This window comes from Notamacropus eugenii, chromosome 1, assembly GCF_028372415.1.
Source record: "Notamacropus eugenii isolate mMacEug1 chromosome 1, mMacEug1.pri_v2, whole genome shotgun sequence".
NCBI lineage: Eukaryota > Metazoa > Chordata > Mammalia > Diprotodontia > Macropodidae > Notamacropus > Notamacropus eugenii.
The window spans coordinates 209205661-209224529 of NC_092872.1; the positions used below are offsets into that span (position 1 = coordinate 209205661).

The 18869-nt window shown below is 35.3% G+C and overlaps 1 protein-coding gene across 3 annotated transcripts in view; it reads right to left on the reverse strand.

Annotated features, from left to right (window-relative positions):
• IDE (insulin degrading enzyme) overlaps nucleotides 1-18869 on the reverse strand; it is a 104710-nt gene that overhangs the window by 41823 nt on the left and 44018 nt on the right. For all 3 annotated transcript variants that reach the window (XM_072625255.1, XM_072625246.1, XM_072625235.1), the window contains exons 5-11: nucleotides 14325-14447; nucleotides 9047-9159; nucleotides 8235-8397; nucleotides 6644-6736; nucleotides 6005-6096; nucleotides 4790-4870; nucleotides 2097-2200 (exon numbers count right to left, since the gene is read on the reverse strand). In XM_072625255.1, the coding sequence (XP_072481356.1) occupies nucleotides 2097-2200; nucleotides 4790-4870; nucleotides 6005-6096; nucleotides 6644-6736; nucleotides 8235-8397; nucleotides 9047-9159; nucleotides 14325-14447 (769 nt within the window). The remainder of the gene's footprint in view (nucleotides 1-2096; nucleotides 2201-4789; nucleotides 4871-6004; nucleotides 6097-6643; nucleotides 6737-8234; nucleotides 8398-9046; nucleotides 9160-14324; nucleotides 14448-18869) is intronic.

The window sequence follows — 18869 nt, forward strand, 5'->3', positions numbered from 1 at the left end:
TCACAGGTCTGGTCCCTCCAGAAAGAGCATTTATACCAAACTAAACACCAAGATAAAAAAAGACCTCCATGGGAAGACCAGTCAAATTGTCTAAGCTTAACAAAGTAAAATTCATTATCTGGCAAAAGGAACTATCTGGTTTGTAACCACAAGTGACTATCTTTAATATCTACTGAATTCCATGTTTCAATGGATAAACCAGAAAAGAAATTCTACTCAAGATTCTTGATATCATGATTACTTTTTACATTCCAATGGATAAAAATATATATCCACTATATTCCTATAGTGAGACCCAATTTTTTTATATACTAGCAGCATTTTTTAGTTTTTTAAAGGTAAGTGCATTTCTACCTCTGTAGAAATGAACACAATTACTAAAAAAAGCCCAGTGCAGAATTTTATTTCTCAATGTGATTTAAATCTAAGATTTCAATCTGTTATTCAAAAATTGACAAAGCAAATTCTGAAACTATAATCCTTGTGTATGAAGTACAAGGTCATCTTTGGTACTTTGGAAATACAGAAGCATAGCTGTAAGTACTTTTACAACAAGACTTCAGGAGCCTGGAGATGACATTCAGTGTCACAAGGATGCACATATCTAGCACAGCCACAGATTTAACTGAGAACAGCATTCAATAAAACTTCCAAGTAAAACTGGGAAGCTCATCATGACAGCTGACATGTTAGTGCAGGGCAATGGAGGAGACCCAGATGATAGTTCTAATTCTCACTGTAGAACATAAGAAATCAATTCGCTAGACTTCAGTTTCTTCATGAGTAAAACGAGAAAGGATAGATTAGAAGACCTCCCAGGTCCTCACCAGCTCCAACAGTCTAAGATCCTAACATTAAAACAAAATACCACTGGGAGGAGACCCAAAGAGCAAGTTATAAAATAAAAAAGCTTCAAGAAAACAGAACTAGCTGTTGCAAAGCCTAAGTGTATCAAAGGTCTTAAACGAAAGAAACCAAGCTCTGTTGTTTGAGAAATTAGATAATCTTGTTACAAGTGTGCATGAAGCACTGCAGAAAGTACATGCATTCCAAAGGCAGTCCTTTCTGTTGAAAGTAAAGAAGAAAAGCAATTCTCATGTATCACAAATTGCTACAGTTCAATCCAGCTGAAGAAATGTTCAGTAAAAATGTATCAAATTAGGACATGCCACCAGGCACTACAATACAAGAGTTAAAGTTGTCAGTCCTTACTCTAAATGAGCTTACAAGGAGAAATACAAAACTTACATATTGACATGTAATACAAGATAGAATATAATGGAGACAGACAAAGTGCTCTTAAAAAAATCTGAGAAAGGGAATACTCTCAGCTGGGGTGGGGAAGCAGGTAGGCATCATGGAAGAAGGAGTGACTAAGCTGATTTCCTTGAAGGAAAAGGGGGATGAGGGAAGCTATAATATAATAATAATTCCTGGCCTTGGGAAAATTACTTTTCTCTGGGCCTGACTTTTCGCAGTAGAAAATAAAAAGTGATTAGTCTGGATGATCTCTCAGTACCCATCATTTCCAAATCCTATGATTCTATGATCCTTCTGACTACAAGGCCATTGTTAGACTATATTCTTACACTGCCTCTATGATGTCATAAAGAAAAGGTTACATTACGCTCTATAATCTCTTTTTAAGAAGACAGGGTTATATATAATGAAGTTTAGAAAGATTCTCATGTTAAAACAGTATTTTTATGGGGCACAGAAAGAGTTAAGTTTTTGGTTAGTTACTTCTAAAATATTCATGTGGAATCCTAGATTTCCCACAATGACAGATAACAGAGGTACCATCTTGCATTTTTAAATGCCAACATGCCAATATTTTTTAGTATGATTCTTAAAATACCAATAGGGATAAAGTGATGATGACAGCTCAATCAACGTGTTAATAGAATACTGTATCAATTTTTTTGCCAATTTATTCCCAAACTTTATTAACAAAGTATTTACTGAACATTTGATACAAACGGAATTAAATAAGTCACTAATGATGAACAAACTAGTTTCCTCTTATAAAATTATTTTGATTTTCATTGGTCTTCTAAAACATAATTTATAACAATGTCATCCTCAAAATGACTTACCGAACATTTTCTGGCCTCAGTTTATCAAGAACCATCTCTATTAAATCGGGGCGAAATTCTTCTAACAAATATTCTGCTGCAAGCACTTCTTCTAGGGGATAATACTTTTAAAAAGAAAACACAATCTTAAGATACTAAATAGCCAAATATTAAAAAAACACATACAGTACATTTTTATTTCACTACATTCATGATCTTTCCCCTTATAAACACTTCCCTCTTCCTCACTTCCTATCATTATTACTGAAGGCATCTCCATCATCTTTATCACCTTGACTGGAAACCCAGGTGTCATCCTCAACTCCTTGCTCTCTCTCACCCCCCACCCTGCTATATATTTAATCTATTGCCAAGTACTGCTGCAATATCTCTTAGATAGGCTCCCTTCTCTGCTCTGACACTGCCACCACTCTGGTGGCAAGCCTAACTAATCACCTCACCCCTGGGCTATACTTCCAAAGTCTTCTGGTTGGTCTTTCTGCTTCAAGTCTTTCCCCATCTAGTTCATCCTATGCTCAGCTGTCAAACTGATCTTCTAAAGCACAGCTCTGACCATGTCACTCCCCTAATCAGACTCCAGTGGTGCCCTGTTACCTCCAAGGCCAAATACAAAATGCTGTTTCAAAGTCTTTCACACCCTGGCCCCTTTCTTACCTTCTCTGGCTCCTTATACCTCATTACTCTACTCTTGGTGTCCCCCCCATGTATTCTATGACCCAGTGACTCCAGCCTCCTCAATTTTGCTCACGTCCTGATGTCTTTGTCTTTCTGATTCTCCCCCATACCTAGAATGCTCCTTCTCCTTCTCTTTACCTCCTGGCTTCCCTGAAGTCTCAGCTAAAAACTCAGCTTCAGCAAGAAATCTTTCTGAGGCACCCTTAATCTTACTGCCTTCCCCCTGATATTATCTAAAATTTATCCTGCAGGTAGCTTGTTTGTACATGGTTGTTTGCATATTGTCTTTCCCCTATCAGACTGGGAGCTCCTTGAGGGCAGAAACTGTGTTTGCTTAGCACAGTACTGACACATAAGAAAATTATAATAAATGCATGTTGAATTGGTTTGACTTTCTCCATTAACTTTTTATCCTACCACAGAAAAGTTTCTCAAATACTACTAGTTTTCTCCTTCCCATAGTTTGGGGGTAGTTTTGTATTTTAGTTTTTGTGAGTTAATCCCACAAATTAGTTAGTTTTAAGGCAATATTTCATTTGTTTGAACACAAATATGAGACAGATTAGACACAGCCTGCTCAAGAAAGAAGGGTTTGATGGTAAAATGCTGGCACCTACAGGGCATTTTTTAAATGACTAGCTCAATTAGAGACATACTCCCCTCTACTAGGAAAAGACTGCTGTTAGTAAGCCTAGTACTTTGTACTACTGTGAATCACCTCCTTAAAGCAGGGTAGAGGTAAGAATGGCCAAGGACTGAACTAAACAAGCACCTAGATGAAATCTATACAAGTATACAAGGTCATGATCACAAACTGTATTTCAACATTTGGAACTAAATTTGGAGACACTGGAACTAAAGTTCAAAATCCAGCTCTGAAAATTGGGCAAGTTCTATATTATTGCTGGGCCTCATTTCCCTCATCCGTAAAATGAGATTGGATTAGATGAACCATAGATTCATACCCTTAAGGGAGTACTTGATCTCAACCATTTTTCAAGATCAACAGTAACAAAAATAATTACCCAAACATCTGTCCCACCCCAATCTAGCTGGCTTCAAAACCCTAAAAGTTTCTTTCAAATAAATCACCATGCTTTACTCTCCCCTCAGAGAGGCCTGGTAAAGGCTTTGCTACATAATCTTGGAAGACTAGAGGTCTTATAGATTGTAACCACTCTGAAAAAGTTCCTATTCTTTTTGGTGGACTAGGACATGTGTCTTTCTGAGACCAGGGACTTGTCTGGGATAAGCAGTTGAATATTTAATTGGTAGCTCTAGAGTACAAAAATACATAGCTCCCAGGATGATGACCAAGGCCTCCTTTGGTAATAGGGTAACATAATACCATCTCACCTCTGGTCACAAAATGCTGGCAACAAAGGAATCAAGACACACACACCTTTAAGGATTTTTTTAAAAAGCAAGGGTTTTAGTCCCAATTGTTCCAGATTATTTGTTTTTGGAATAGGAATTGGTACTGAATCTATGATTTCATTGGCATGTGGAACTTTCAGATACAGAAATTCCTTCCACAACATAGGTGAGCCTTTTAAAATTTTATAGTCTCAGATGCTCATAATATGGACAGATTAATTGACTTGGTCGATTTCATGCAGCCGTTATGCATTGAGAAGCAAAATGAACCTAAGCCTTCCTGGCTCCAAGGCCAGTTTTCTCATCCATTAGACCATACCACCTCTGATATTTGTTTTGAATTTATATATAAAATTTTTATACGGAAAAAATGAAATTTGTATCCACAGTTAAAAAAAGTCAGCAAGCAAATAACTTTTTTTCTGAGAATACATAGAATCAAAATCTAGAAAGCTAAAAATTTACTGAACACCAAAGTTTTATACTGAACAATCACTCAAAAGTTTTATACTACAATCTTAGAAAATCTTTTCCATAAATCCCTTCAAATACAATATCAGAAATAAATGAAATCATCAAAATTAATATACTAATACTATGTAGCTCCAAAATACCTTACACACAATTTTAAAAAAACTTACATGCAATATTCCTGCAATTTTAGATGTATAACCTCTAGGCCTTTCTTTATCTTTAAACCTAAAAGCAACAGCATTCAAATCCTGAAACAGAAAATAAATCCAATTAGACACAGCAAAACAACTCTGGTAAAGTAATCTATTACAGTTTGGTTCTCATGTACCTTTTATTCCATTTTAAATTTTGCAAATTTTCTGAGTAGCATCCTTTTTTGTCTAAGGTAATTTTATATGTATTTGTTTGAGGAAACAATCAAGAGACATAAAATCAGATGAAAAAATAACCTTTTAAATTTCTGAAAGAACTCTGCTCACCTCACAGAACATTTAACAAAACGCAAGACTACACAAAAACTGAATGAAAATTTATCTCTATTACACAAAAAGTGGTGAAAAAATAGAATGTCATGCAGAATGTACCAGGTGCATAGAATCTGATCTCGGTGGGCCAAGACAAAAACCCTTCTAATACAATTGTTAAAATAAATAAGCTAATATCTAAGCTGACTCCAGTGCTCAAGATTCTGCATAGCTAAAGAAGATCTCTCTCACATTAAAAATAAATGGATTTTACAGATTTTATTAATTTAAATCAAAGTATCTTAAAAGGGACATTTCAGAATGAAGTCACATTTTTTTAAGTATAAACATCATTTGTTTCATATAGTAAATAATACAACAGCCAGACTATTTCCAAGCATCTTAAAATTATTCTTATGGGCAGGTCACATTCAATAATAAAATTTTGAGATAAAAAGGAGCACTACCTCTTTTGGTTATCTGAAGCACTTTTATTGTTTTTTAATATCAGGTCCTGAAAATTTACTAAATTAATTTAGTAATTGACTAAATACTTATGAAGCAGTCTAAGAGAATTATTGTATTTGCCAATGTACTGGAACTTATAGGCCAGACACAGCAGCACAGGGATTGAGAGGTACCAGCTCAGTAAAAACTAGGTTTCTTCTGAGGGATTTTGGTTCCTCCTTTCCCTTTAGGAGGTTTATAAGCTAACAGGGCCTCACACAACTAACAACAAGGCTTAGAGAACACTATAGCTCATCTGCCACTATTCAAAATTGAAAAAAAGAAGAAAAAAAGACAATTTTAAATTTCAGTTGGGTTACTGATGAGTTTCAATCTAAATTAATTCACATGTATTGGTTGTAAAATATAGATAAAGCTCCTTAAAAAAAAATTTGGTGAAAACAAATGTACCTTGCACTCTTGGAAAACCCATTCTTGAGGTCCTTCTGTACGTAACTTCTGAATGTATTGAAACATGTGCAAAATTATATCTTCAACATGTACTGGAAAAAAGGGGCACACTTAAAAATCGTTCAGTCCTTGTATCCTTCAAATCCGTGAGCCCACTCCTAAGGTAAAGTAAGGCAAGTAGAATATGGTCCCTCTTAGAAATGAAGTCCTCACCTCCCAGAGATTGGTGGCATGGCCCAAGTACTCCTGTGAAGTGGTATTCTGGGCCCGTGGAATCAATAAAGTTTCAAAGGAGATGCTACAGGAGCAGCAGCCCCAGGAATACCAGCAAAAGGAGATGAAGCAAAAGGGAAAGGAGTTAAGAACATGGGCTACAAACCAGCCCCACATCAGACTGGAAAGATAGGTTGGTTAACATTTTCCAAGGATTGTCATAGTTTTCATCTACAAGTTTAAAAAAAACACCTATGACACGAGGGCCAAGTTACATGGGAAAATTAGAAAATTAAACTGGTAAAATACAGAAATTTGAGAGCTTATAGATTTGCAATATAAATTATTTTCATGAAATTAAGAATGTAAAAGAGATAAACCATGTAACATAAATTTTCATCACAAGGCAAACTGTATAATACTTACAAAGTCCTTCTTCAGTCAAGTCCACGTTAATGATGAAAAACATAAAACCTCTGGCACCTTCCTTTTGACCTCCTACAAGAGTGTTTACCCAACCTGCAATGCACAAAGGAAACCAACGTGATCTTTTTTCCTGCTTTCAATGTAGATAAATTCCATTATTGCTGATATTACTATACATCATACACATATACATACATGCACACACACTCTTTCTCTCTGTGTAAATTTGTCCATGGGATTAATACCCTATACTCAAAACATCCCTTCTCCTTTCACCTTTCTCACAATCAAAACTTACTTAGTCAGCTTTCAAGGTGGCAAGAGAACAAAATAGGATTAAATTTTTCAAATCTATTTTATTCACGCCTTCTGCTTTCTCTGTTCCTATGCTAGTACTATAAAATGGTACTAAATAAAGCAACATAAAAGAATACTGTCTAGAATCAATTCAATCAAATCCAAGGAATACACACACAGAAACTGGACAAATTTATGCTCAGTGTTACAACTCAGGCCAAGCTATTTTTGGATAATTCTATTCATCTCTCACTCCATACATATAAAAAATGACCTTGCATCTTACTGACTTCACTGAAGCAACAGCATGTTGTATGAGTTTTACCTTTTACTTTCCATCTTCTTTTCATTTCAAGGCATGAGAAAATATTAAAACATGAATCCCTAGGCTTAGCTACTAAGTTCAATCAAGATAATAAAAAGAAAGCAACTATTCAGAAATACTCTCCTCTAAGAGTACTGTAGATAGAAAGGTATATTGGCAAAATACTGGTGGAGCTGCTAATTAGTACAATCATTTTGAAAAGTAATTTGAAATTACTGTATGCAAATAAAGTAACTAAGATGTCTATGATATTTGACAGATTTCACAAACAGGCTTTTAACCCAAGGGAGCTATTAACAAGAAAGTGACCATATACATCAGCATATATGTAGCAACATTTTTTGTGATGGCAAAGAATCTGAGGCAAGGTGGATGACCATCTGTTGTGGAATGATAAACAAATTGTGGTACATGAACGTACAGGAACATACTGGGCTGCAAGAAATGACAAACATGATGCATACAGAGAAATATGGAAAGATCTATATGAGCTGATGCAGAGTAAAGTATGAAAACTCAGGAAAATAATGGAAACAATCACAACACAATCAAAAAATGGGTGCTGCAAAATTATAAAGAATAAGCATGGCTTGAAAGAAAAGATACCTCACTCCTTTGAAGAAGTGGGAGGATGAGTGTGGTACACACAACGTTTTCAAGCTTCTGTGATTAGTTTTGCCGATTTTTTCTTTTTTCTTTAAAAATATCATCTGTTAACAATATGGACTGACTCGAGAGGAAATGGAGAAGGAATATTGGAGGAAATTTAGATGATTCTTAAAAAAGCATCAACAAACATTTATTTTTTAGAAAAATACACTCAAAGAACCTCAAAGATCACATCTCAAATTTAGTCAAGTACCAAAGCAATCTCCACAGCAATCTTGGGAAAGAAATGATTGGCAAAATTAATAATTGGGATGTTCTATATATTGGGAAATTAATATTCAAAAATCCCAAGAGACTCACCCTTTGATTTGAGTTCTGATAAGAGACTTCCAGGTCCTTCATGTCCAATAAGATGACCAAGATAATGACCAGGGTTTGATTTATAATATTTTTGAAGATCAGGTATTGGAAATGTAACATACAGATTTCTAATGTCCTTAATAGGTACAACCTTGTAAAGTTGCTGAAAATAAACAGACATTAGGTTAGCTAAAACTCACTGAATCTAACATTCATCAACTATAAGACTAATTATAAGGTTCTAAAACTTTTGGGAAAACTAATAAATATAAATTTCAAATTCATATATCAACTATAAATTGAATAAAATTAATGAGATATCATGTTTGTGGAATTTCTTTACAATTCAACTTGCTTCATTAATCAAAAGGAACACTGGACAAAGAGGTCTGGAGACTTCTAATTCCAGGTCCACACCTTATACAAGATATGTATCACTTTATGTGAGTCACTTAACTTTTCTGGATCTTAGTTCACTCATTTGTAAAATGGGGATAATGTTTTTAGCGTCTACTTCATCAGGGCTGTTGCGCATATCAAATAAGATTATATAAGTAAAAGTATTTTATCACATTAAAAAATTTAAAAAGTTAAGTTATTATTAGAAAGTTAAAACTTTTGGCACTGGAAAATACTACAATTTACTGAACTCTCTTCATGCTGCACTCACTGCAATTACTTTTACTGTAGCATAGTATCAACTATACACAAATTCTGCCTTATAAATAATTGTACAAAAAAAGGTATCCTTCTACTCTTCTCTAGTCAAGTTGCTATAATCTCATGTCTAAGAGAAAAATATATTTACTCACCCTAAGATGCTCTTCTTGGAAAGGGTGTTCTGGAAATTCTGGCAATGGGACATTTTTGTTCTCTACTTCTGAAAATAACTTCACAACTAGTTCAGTCAGTTCATTTAGTGACTCTGCAGAAAACAAGTCATTTGAATCATGACTTAAATTAGTGATTATCAGGAACACCTGGTATTTTAGCCAATAAAATCATAACATAAATTTCAGCCCTAACAAGAAACTATAAAGCAAAAGCACATATGACTGTACAGAAACAAAGAGTTAAGTCCTCCCAACAACAGGCTCTAAAAAATTTTTTTAGCATAATAAAACATTTAGATAAGGTGACAGGAATATATAATGTAAGAGCAGTATAAGAGCACAGCTTTGAACAAGTAAGTTTGATATCTACTGCAGAATGCCTAAGGTCTTTTCCCCAGATCATCCACAATTAGAGGGCACAGACATGTGAAATGAAAACTTGAAGAGCTTGTCTAATTAGTACATTGGTTACACCTATATTTTGATAGCACCCACAATCCTTCAACGTGAGCTTAGTACCTTATTAGCAAAAAACAATCAGTGACAGTAGAAAGTTACTAAACAGCACTCTTCCTCCCAGAGTCAATGACACAAGGACACAGGCTTTCTCACAGTTGCTGTTATCCAAGGTTTCTTTTGCAGGCTAGTATTCCAATGTATCTATTTGCCATTCAACAGATTTTTAACTCCTTGTGTTATTTTCACATGATAAATTACAAAGAGGGTGTTCTTCATGCACTCAACCCAGCACCAAAATTAATAATTATGGTTCTAAAGAATTATTAGATATGCTAAAGCCCAAAATGAACCAAATCTCAAAAATCGCAGAGCCAGCAAAAAACCTTTTTTAAAAAAAGTTGTTTAGAATAAGAATAAGAAAAAGACAGGCTGACCACTTGGAGAAGATGACACAGGGAAAATAAAAAACTCAAGTCTTACCATTGCTTTCTGCCTCCTTTACCAAGAACAGTTTACAAAATGAAATGAGTAATACAAAAACAGTTAAGAGGGAACTGAAACCCAAAACTGGTTAGGAACCAATATAAGAACATTTAACTGTCTTAGGAGATTTGATTTTCCAGAGGCACGTACTCTACGTTTATGGACACTGGAGGAAAACACTGTAGATGTGGCCTCTCAAAATTACTTCTACAAATCACAAAGCATAGAAGACACATTACTACCAAGCCAGAAAGGGATAAAATAGACTTTTAAAAGCAAAGTAATGTCAAGGGTTGAAAAAAGGAATTTAAAAAATTAATAACTTTGACACCAATTACCATAAAAATTTTAGTCCTTGATAAAGGTCAGCAAAATCTACTAGCCTTATTTCATTTTGTCAGCAAGACACAAGATAAAAATACACTTAAATTTGCAGATGGGATCTAAAAACCATTTCTGACAAACTTTTCAGAAAAGGTGGAGAAACATGGGCCATATGGCAATTTATAAGCTCTGTGACAGCCCAGCATGGAGAACCCTGGTGGCTTTAAAGACTGGTATAAGATCTGAAACATTCCAACAAACAGCTCTGGTAAGCAGGCAAGTCTATAGTATAAGGTCATAACTTCTTGCCCTCATAGTTAAAAACAAGGGATTATAGGTACAGAACCCAAAATTATTTCAAAAGGCCTAAACAATGAACCAAAATTAAGAAGAAATTTAACAGGGATAGATCTACGGTCCTGTGTTTAGATTTTATTTTTTAAAAATTATTGTACAAAATATGACAAAGGGAGCTAGCCATTAAACCCAAAGGTTTATTTAAACTGAGTTTATTTAACAAGAGTTTTATACATGAACCAGAAACATGAAAAAGTTCTTAAAACAAGCTTAATTAATAAGCCTTTAAGTGCCACCTATGACCAGGCATTTGTACTAATTTTGGAGATACAAACAAAAGCAAAAATCAGTGCTCTGAGAAGCTTACAGTCTAAAGAGGAAGACAACATAAAATAAATATGTATAAACAAGATATAAACAGGACAAATGAGAGATAATCAATAGGGAAAAGGAACTAGCATCAAAGGAAATCAGGAAAGGCTTCTCATAAAAGATGGGATTTTAGATAAGATCTGAATGAAACCAGGGAAGACCAGTGGTGAAGATGAGGAGGGAGACTAGGCATGAGAAACAGACAGTGAAAATCTCCAAAGTCTGGAGAAGCAGCATGTCATTTAAGGAAAAGTCAGGAGGGCAGTGACACTGGATCACAGTGCGGAGGGAAGGGTTAGGAGAGGAAGGTATAAGAAGACTGGAAAGATAGGAAGGTGGCAAGTTATGGGGGGCTTTGACTGCTAAATGAGGACTTTACATTTCATCCTAGAAGTGGTAAGGAGCCACCAGAGTTTACTGAACAGTGGGGTAAGATGGTCATATCGATGCTTTTTGAATATTAATTTGACAGCTGAGTGGGGGATAGACTGGAGTAGGGAGAGCTGACTCAGGGAAATCAATCAAGCAGGCCAATGCAATAGTCCAGACATGAGGTGATAAGGGCCTGCAGTGAGAGAAGGGGGCATACATAAGAGATGTTATGAAGGACCTGGCAAATAATTTGATATGGGGGATGAAAGAGAGTAAGGAATTGAGCATGGTGTCTGGGCCATGAGCCTAGGTGAGTGAGGGGACAGTAGTGTCCTGAGCAAAACCAAGAAGTTCAGAAGGATGGAGAAAAAGATAATGAGTCCAGTTTTGGACATAAGAGTCCAGAGGTTGGGAGAGAGAACTGCTTGCAATCATCTGGACTGGTACTTCAGTCTGTAATTTTTAGAAGGTTGCCTAGGGCACTTGGAGGCTAAGTCCTCAGTCACACAACTAAGTCTATGTCAAAGACAGAATTTGAATCCATCCAGGCCTTCCTGACTCCTAAGGCTATGCCTCTACTCACTACATCACTGGCTCCTCTCCATGAGGCTACACTAATCTAAGCACAGTGTTTTAAGGAGATAATAGAATAGTTCTTCTTATGGGATCAAATCACATTTAGAACGTTCCATTCAGCTCCAGGCGATACAAATAGAGAAGGACAATGACAAACCTGAATGTGTCAAGACTATGCTATAAGAGGAATGGTTAAGTGAAGATCATTAACCCACGGAAGAGAAGACGTCATGGTCTTCATACTCCAAAGTCAAGTGCTGCATGAATGGGAACCAGCCTGGTAAGGGTTCAGCAGCTCCAGTGATGATTAGACCACACATATTAGTGTGATCCCCAGGATCCCAAAAGAGGTAGTCAAGTAGTAGTCATGTGGCCATGGCCAACATTCCAGTTAAACTTGAAGACAAGGGATAAAGTGAGTCTGGACAGAGTTAGGGTTTGATGCCATGCCTACAATGAGGGGAGGAGAAGGGATCATAAAAAGAAAACACAGGAAAGTGGCGGGAAACAGTGCTGAGATTTTCTAAAATAACAAAAATGAAAAATATCTACTTCATGTTCCTCATATGAAAAAACATATCTTACCCAAAAACTAATTCACAGTTACGTGACAGAGTCTTATGATGCCATAAAAAAAATTTCACATTAAAAAAAATCTCATAAACAAGGTCACAATTACTTTGATTGTAATTTTAAGAAAATATACTCCCAACAATGAGATTACTAATGAGCCATATCAACATCTGCCATGCACTACCATCAGTGTGGATTTGGTTCAGATAAAAAATTTCCCCTGGTACCAGATGAATGCTTTACATTTCCATGACATTCCTAGAGATGGTTAGCAGAGTTTTTAACACATAATAAAATATATTTGAACACATAAAAACAAAATGTATATTTGACTTAGAGTTACATCTAGAAAGATGATTTATAAAAACACAGATTTTTACAGATGACAGAGGGATCTTGGAGATCTTCCAATGGAAATGTTTCATTTTAAAAATAAGAAAATTAGGCTAACTAATGGATAGGCTAGAGTTGAAGCCATGGCCTTCTGGTTTTAATACCAGTGTTCTTTCTACAACATGACACCCATTACCTCTATTGCTTTTTAAAAAAATCTTTTTATAAAGTAAAAAAAGTGTTTTTAATGAACACAGGTTTATCTTTGAAATAAAGGCCCATCATAACAGTTTTCTTTCGGTGATGCTATATGGGATGTTTCCATGTAAGACATGGTATACCACAGTCTCTAAAAGAGTTGAGGTTGAATATTACTCACAAAGAAACTGAAAGGTGAAGATAAGAAAGAGTACGCTACACCATATAACCAATGAAGAACTGTGCAGAAGCAGCATAAAAGATGTCATCAGAGAACAAATGAAAAGACAAGTAAGTCTCAATAATGAGTACTAAGGGAACTGATCCTGTAGGACTCAGTGCTGTGGAGATTCAAATAAAGTAGCAAGTTATATAGGGCTTACTCCTAATTCAAAGCATGGTTAGATAGTCATGATAGTTAAGTCTTTTATAACAGAGTTTATTGGACAAATTTCCTTCCTCCTTTCCCCTGAAAGCAACAATATTAAGTAAATAACATCTTATTGTTTACAAAACATTTTATAATTATAAAGCGTTTTAGACGCATCATTTCATTTGGTCCTCATTATAATCCTAAAAGGCAGGTACTAAAAAAAATGATCCTCCATTTTGTACAGGAGGAAACTGAGGCTGAGAATTATTCAGATACTTGCCCAAGGTAACACAAGCAGGAAGTGGCAGAACCAAGACATTAAGTACGGAACTTACTCCATGCTGCTTCTAACAAAAACATTTTGGGTACCAGAGAGGAAAGATATTAAAAAAAACTCCACGTGATTGTGGTGCAATGGATATCTCCGTGCACACCATGGAAGGCAGGGGAGAACTGCTTTCCTCTTCCTTTCAAAATATGTTATTGTTAACAGTCCCAATTGAGGAATGAACAAAAAATGTGTTCTAATGGAATCTTTCTCCTTAAATCCTTTGAGTGGTATACATAAGCCAGGGTCAGCTGTCAGGTTCACTGAGGTCTATACCAAAAATATAAAAATCACAGCCTGGCTAGCCAAAAGTATTATTTTCATTGTGGGGAAACTAAAACAGCTGTGTTAGCTTTAGGCATATGTAACTTCTTTCAAATTCAGCTTGGAAATAAATAACTACAAATAAAATGGGTTTCAAATGCTACCATATTTCATTTTGAATACTCTCCACTTGTTCTAACCAATATTTACTTCTTAAAAGAAACAGGTCACCTTGAGATATATTTTAAAAATCTATGATGTTACTTATATTATCTTGTTCTTCACTAAGCTTCTGGAATGCTTACCTCGTCCCAGCACACAAATAGCCATTAAGTTGGATGAGTAATAAGTAGAATGGAATTTCAGTAATTCTTGCCTTACATCAATACCTTCTTGGGTTGGTCTTGTTTCCAAGGTATATTTGTTACCTAAAAAAAATATTGGTTTAAAAATGTTTTAAATAATAAAACACAAATTTGTACTGATTTCTAAGATTAAATATTACTAGCTTTCTCTGACTGCCTCAAACCCCTCTAAACTCTATCATAGGCTTATAATTATCATTACTAACAACACAAAACAACTTCCTATATCTTGATAAACTTAGGTGAAGTATAATTGAAATATAAAAATTATCTGCAGCCTTCAAAACTAACTAGCACAGAGAGCAATACAAAGGTCAAAACAGGAAGAGAATGAAATAAGTAAAATATCTGGGATGCCCTTATCTATATGGAGGTTATTTTTCCTAATGACTCTACATGCCTGAAAAATATCTCATATATCTTATAAAGCTTCTTCTGGTTTCAAATACTATAAAAATTTAAAGATAAAATGACATATACTCTCAAAAATTAAAAGCATTTCTATACAATAATAAAAAAAACCACAAAAAGCTATAACAGAAAGGGAACCAAATGACTACAAAATGCATAAAATATCTAGGGATCAACCTCCCAAACCATACAATAGATTTGTATATGTTCAATTACAAAATGCTCCTCGAAGAAATTAATAAAAACTTAAGTAGCTCGAGTAATATTCAGAGTTTGTGGCTAAGTCATGCCAATATAATAAAAATGACAATACTACCTAAATTAATTTATATTTTTAATGCTATGCTGATCAAATTACCAAGGAGATACTAAAAGAATCACAAAATTCACTTGGAAAAATGAAAGATCTAAATTATCACGGGAAATGATGAAAAGAAGTAGGGACAAATGGGAATAGCACTTTCAGAACTCAAACTATATTATAAAGCACTAGGTATCAAAATCTTCTGGTATTGGTTAAAGAACAAAGAGATAAATCAAAGGAAGTGATTAAACAAGGGAGATTCAGAAACAACAGAACTCAATAATCCAATGTTTGATAAAGTGGAAAACATAAATTACATAGGGAAAAACTCATTATTTGATTAAAAACTGCTAGGAAAATTGGAAAGCACTATGGCAGTAGACCCATACCCCTTGCACCATATTCCATAATTCATTCTAAATAGATATGCAACCTTAAAACTAAACTATTAAAAAAAAATTGGAAGAGAAACATCAAACATCATATATCTCTTCACAGCAATGGGTATTCCTAGCCAAACAAGACATAGAGGCAATTACTAAAGAAAAAAAATAGATAACTGATTATTTGAAACTACAAAAGTTCTGGCAGATGATGCATCTTGGATACGAAGGGAAGTGGTAGAACAGGAGAAAAAAATCTTTGTATCAAATTTCTCTCATAAGGATTTGGTATTGAAGATATAGAAATAAAAAATACACATTACATAATATAGTGTCTGTGTCTCTCTCTCTCCCTCTCTACCTCAAATAGTCATTCCTCAATAGATAAATGGTCAAATGAGATGTACAAACAATTCCGAAAAGAACTGCAAAGTATTCATCAACACTTGAAAAAATAAAAATATTAAAACAGCACTGAAGTTTTCACCACCTTACACCATACAAATCTGCAAAAACAACCAAAAAATGGCAAAAGTCAATGTTGGAAGGATTATGGAAGGATAGGTACACTAATACATTGTTGGTGGGGATGTGAAATGGTACAACTGTTTCCTAAAGCAGTTTGTAATTATGAAAGTAAAGTGGTTTAAACATCCATAGCCCATTGACTCAGAGATTCCACTGCTAGGTGCATACCTCAGTCAAGAAGGTCATGAATGCTTCATATACACTTAAGAATTTTGTAGCAGAACTTTTTGTGATAACAAAGAACTGGAAACAAAGTGGATGCCCATTGATTCAGAATGGATAAACAAATTGTGTATATGAGTAAGTGAAATATTAATGTGCTGTAAGAAACAATGAATACCAATGATATGATATATACCATGAATATAGAAAAAACTGTAAAGATTCACATGAATTGATATAAAGAGAAGTAATCTGAACCAGGAAAACAACATATACAATGACTACAATTGTATAAATGGAAAGAATCATAAAACAACCAAAAATGAATGTTCCAAAATTACAAAGAACAAGGACAGCCTTAATGGGTCAATAAACCAAGAAAATCTGAGAATCTCTGTTATATGTGATGGCTCTCTTATATGTGATGGCTCTCTGGAAGGAGAAAGGGGCACAGGGAGAAATTTAGGTAATGTGAAAACAAAAGACAGCAACAAAGGTTTATTTTTAAAGATTTCACAGATGAAATATCCGAAATAACACTGTTCCATCAAAATCTGATAATAAACATCAGGCAAAGCATAAGTAACAGAGAGATACATGCTTGACAGTGGTAAGTGGAGGAAATCTCACAACCAAGCTGATTAAAAGTTTACTTCCTATTTATTATTTAACCTTACCTGAGCCCTAACTGGAGTAAGTCAAACCTCTCATTCTTCCCTAATTAACTATTTTACTCCACATAATGAGACTATGACACTAAAGAATGAAAGAGACTGTATTTTAAAAGACAGGAAAAGATTTGCCATTGAAGTGGAAGATATCCCTGAGTGTAGTCAGACTATTAATTTATCAGAGGTAAAAATCAGAATTAGTTTAAAAAAAATCAAGATTGACAAAAAAAACCATACAGTACATAGTTATAACAATTTAACGCTGAACTATTTATAAACAATAATGAAACTTATTTCATGCTCACAATATTTAGAATCTATCAATTCTTTTCTCAAATAAGGTATTGACAATATAGAAAACTGAATTTTCTTTGTAATCTACAAGTATGGCCTTTCTTAATTCCTTTCTAAAGCCAGGAGTGGGGAACCTGTAGCCTCAAGGCCACATGTGACCTTCTAGGTCCTTGGGTGTGGCCTTTTGACTGAGTCCAGGTTTTACAGAACAAATCCTTTTATTAAGGTGATTCATCCTGTGAAGTTTGGATTGAATCAATGTGCTGCATTTGGAGACCTAGAGGGCCATGTGGCCTCAAGGACTGCAGGTTCCCCAACTCCTGTAATCTAAACCATGCTTTCCATATATTTTTTCTCCGTGCCTTTTCACATTGCTTCATAGAAGTCATAAAGAATTAAAACATGTTGATTTATTTTGGAGGGTGGCTTAATAGTTCTTAACAGAATTTCTCTATGTAAATTTTAAATTATTTTCACGGTCTTCTTGTAAATATTAATCATTAATACTTTAATACATGATAACCAAATATCCCATTAAATATTGATTCTTGTTGTCTCTGGGCATGTGAAAAAGTCCATTCTGCCAACACTTCTTCTTTGTGAGCTATAGGTCCATGTAGTTGCAAATTCTTCCCTGCTTCCAGTTTCACTTAAAGCAAAAAAGATTAATATGATTGAGTTCCTCTGCCCCCTCTCCCCACCTCTCTGCCACCATCACTAGACAAACAGGACTGAGGGGCATTATTTTTTGTTGTTTCAAGGATCATCAGCGAGTATGGGCAAAAAAAAAATCATCATCAGTAAGTCATTGGTACTTCTCTGAAGTTAACTAGATTGGTATTTGGCATAGATCCAGTCTGTTAAACAGGGACATACATGGTGGTGTCTTTAAACCATGGTTTATGCTCTGCGGGTATCTTCTTTGAGAATCTAGCCTCACCTCCCTGCCACCAGAAAGCAACTTGGTATTGGTTGGCTGGTTGTTGTCTTTCGTTGACATCATGACATCACCATGATAAAGTGAAGTTTCAGTGCGTCCAACTGATCAACTATATCAGACCAATATGAGCTCGGAATGCTCTACCACAGGTTGGGCACAGATAGTCTGTATGAATATTTGGGGTGGATACTCCAAATTTGCCCATCCTATGTTTACTTTGTGCTGTCTCAATTCTGCTTTGCTCATAGAGCAATGCTGAGGGCCCTGTGCTAGTGTCTCCCATATTGCACAGTCAAATCCAAAGTTCTTGAGAGAGACCCTGAGAGTCTTCTGACCACCATGTGATCACCTGCCCCATGTGAGTTCTCCATAAAATAGTCTTTTTAGCAAGCATATATTTTGCAGTCAAACAACATGGCCAGCCCATTGGAGTTGCGCTCTCTGAAGCACTATTTTGAATGTCTGGCAGTTCAGCTCAAGCAAGGACTTCAGTGTCTGGTACCTTATCCTGTCAGGTGATCCTTAGAATCTTCCTAAGACAGTTCAAGTGGAAGTGATTCAGTTTCCTGGCATGGAGCTGGTAGACTGTCCACGTTTCACAGGCATGCAACAATGAGGTCAGCATAATGGCTCTGTAGACCTTCAGTTTAGTAGTGAGTCTAATACCTCTTCTCTCCAGAACTTTTCTTCAGAGCCTCCCAAACACTGAGCTAGCTCTGGCAATGCATGCACCAACCTCATTGTCAATGTGTACATCCCTGGAAAGTACACTACTAAGGTAAGTGAGCTTAT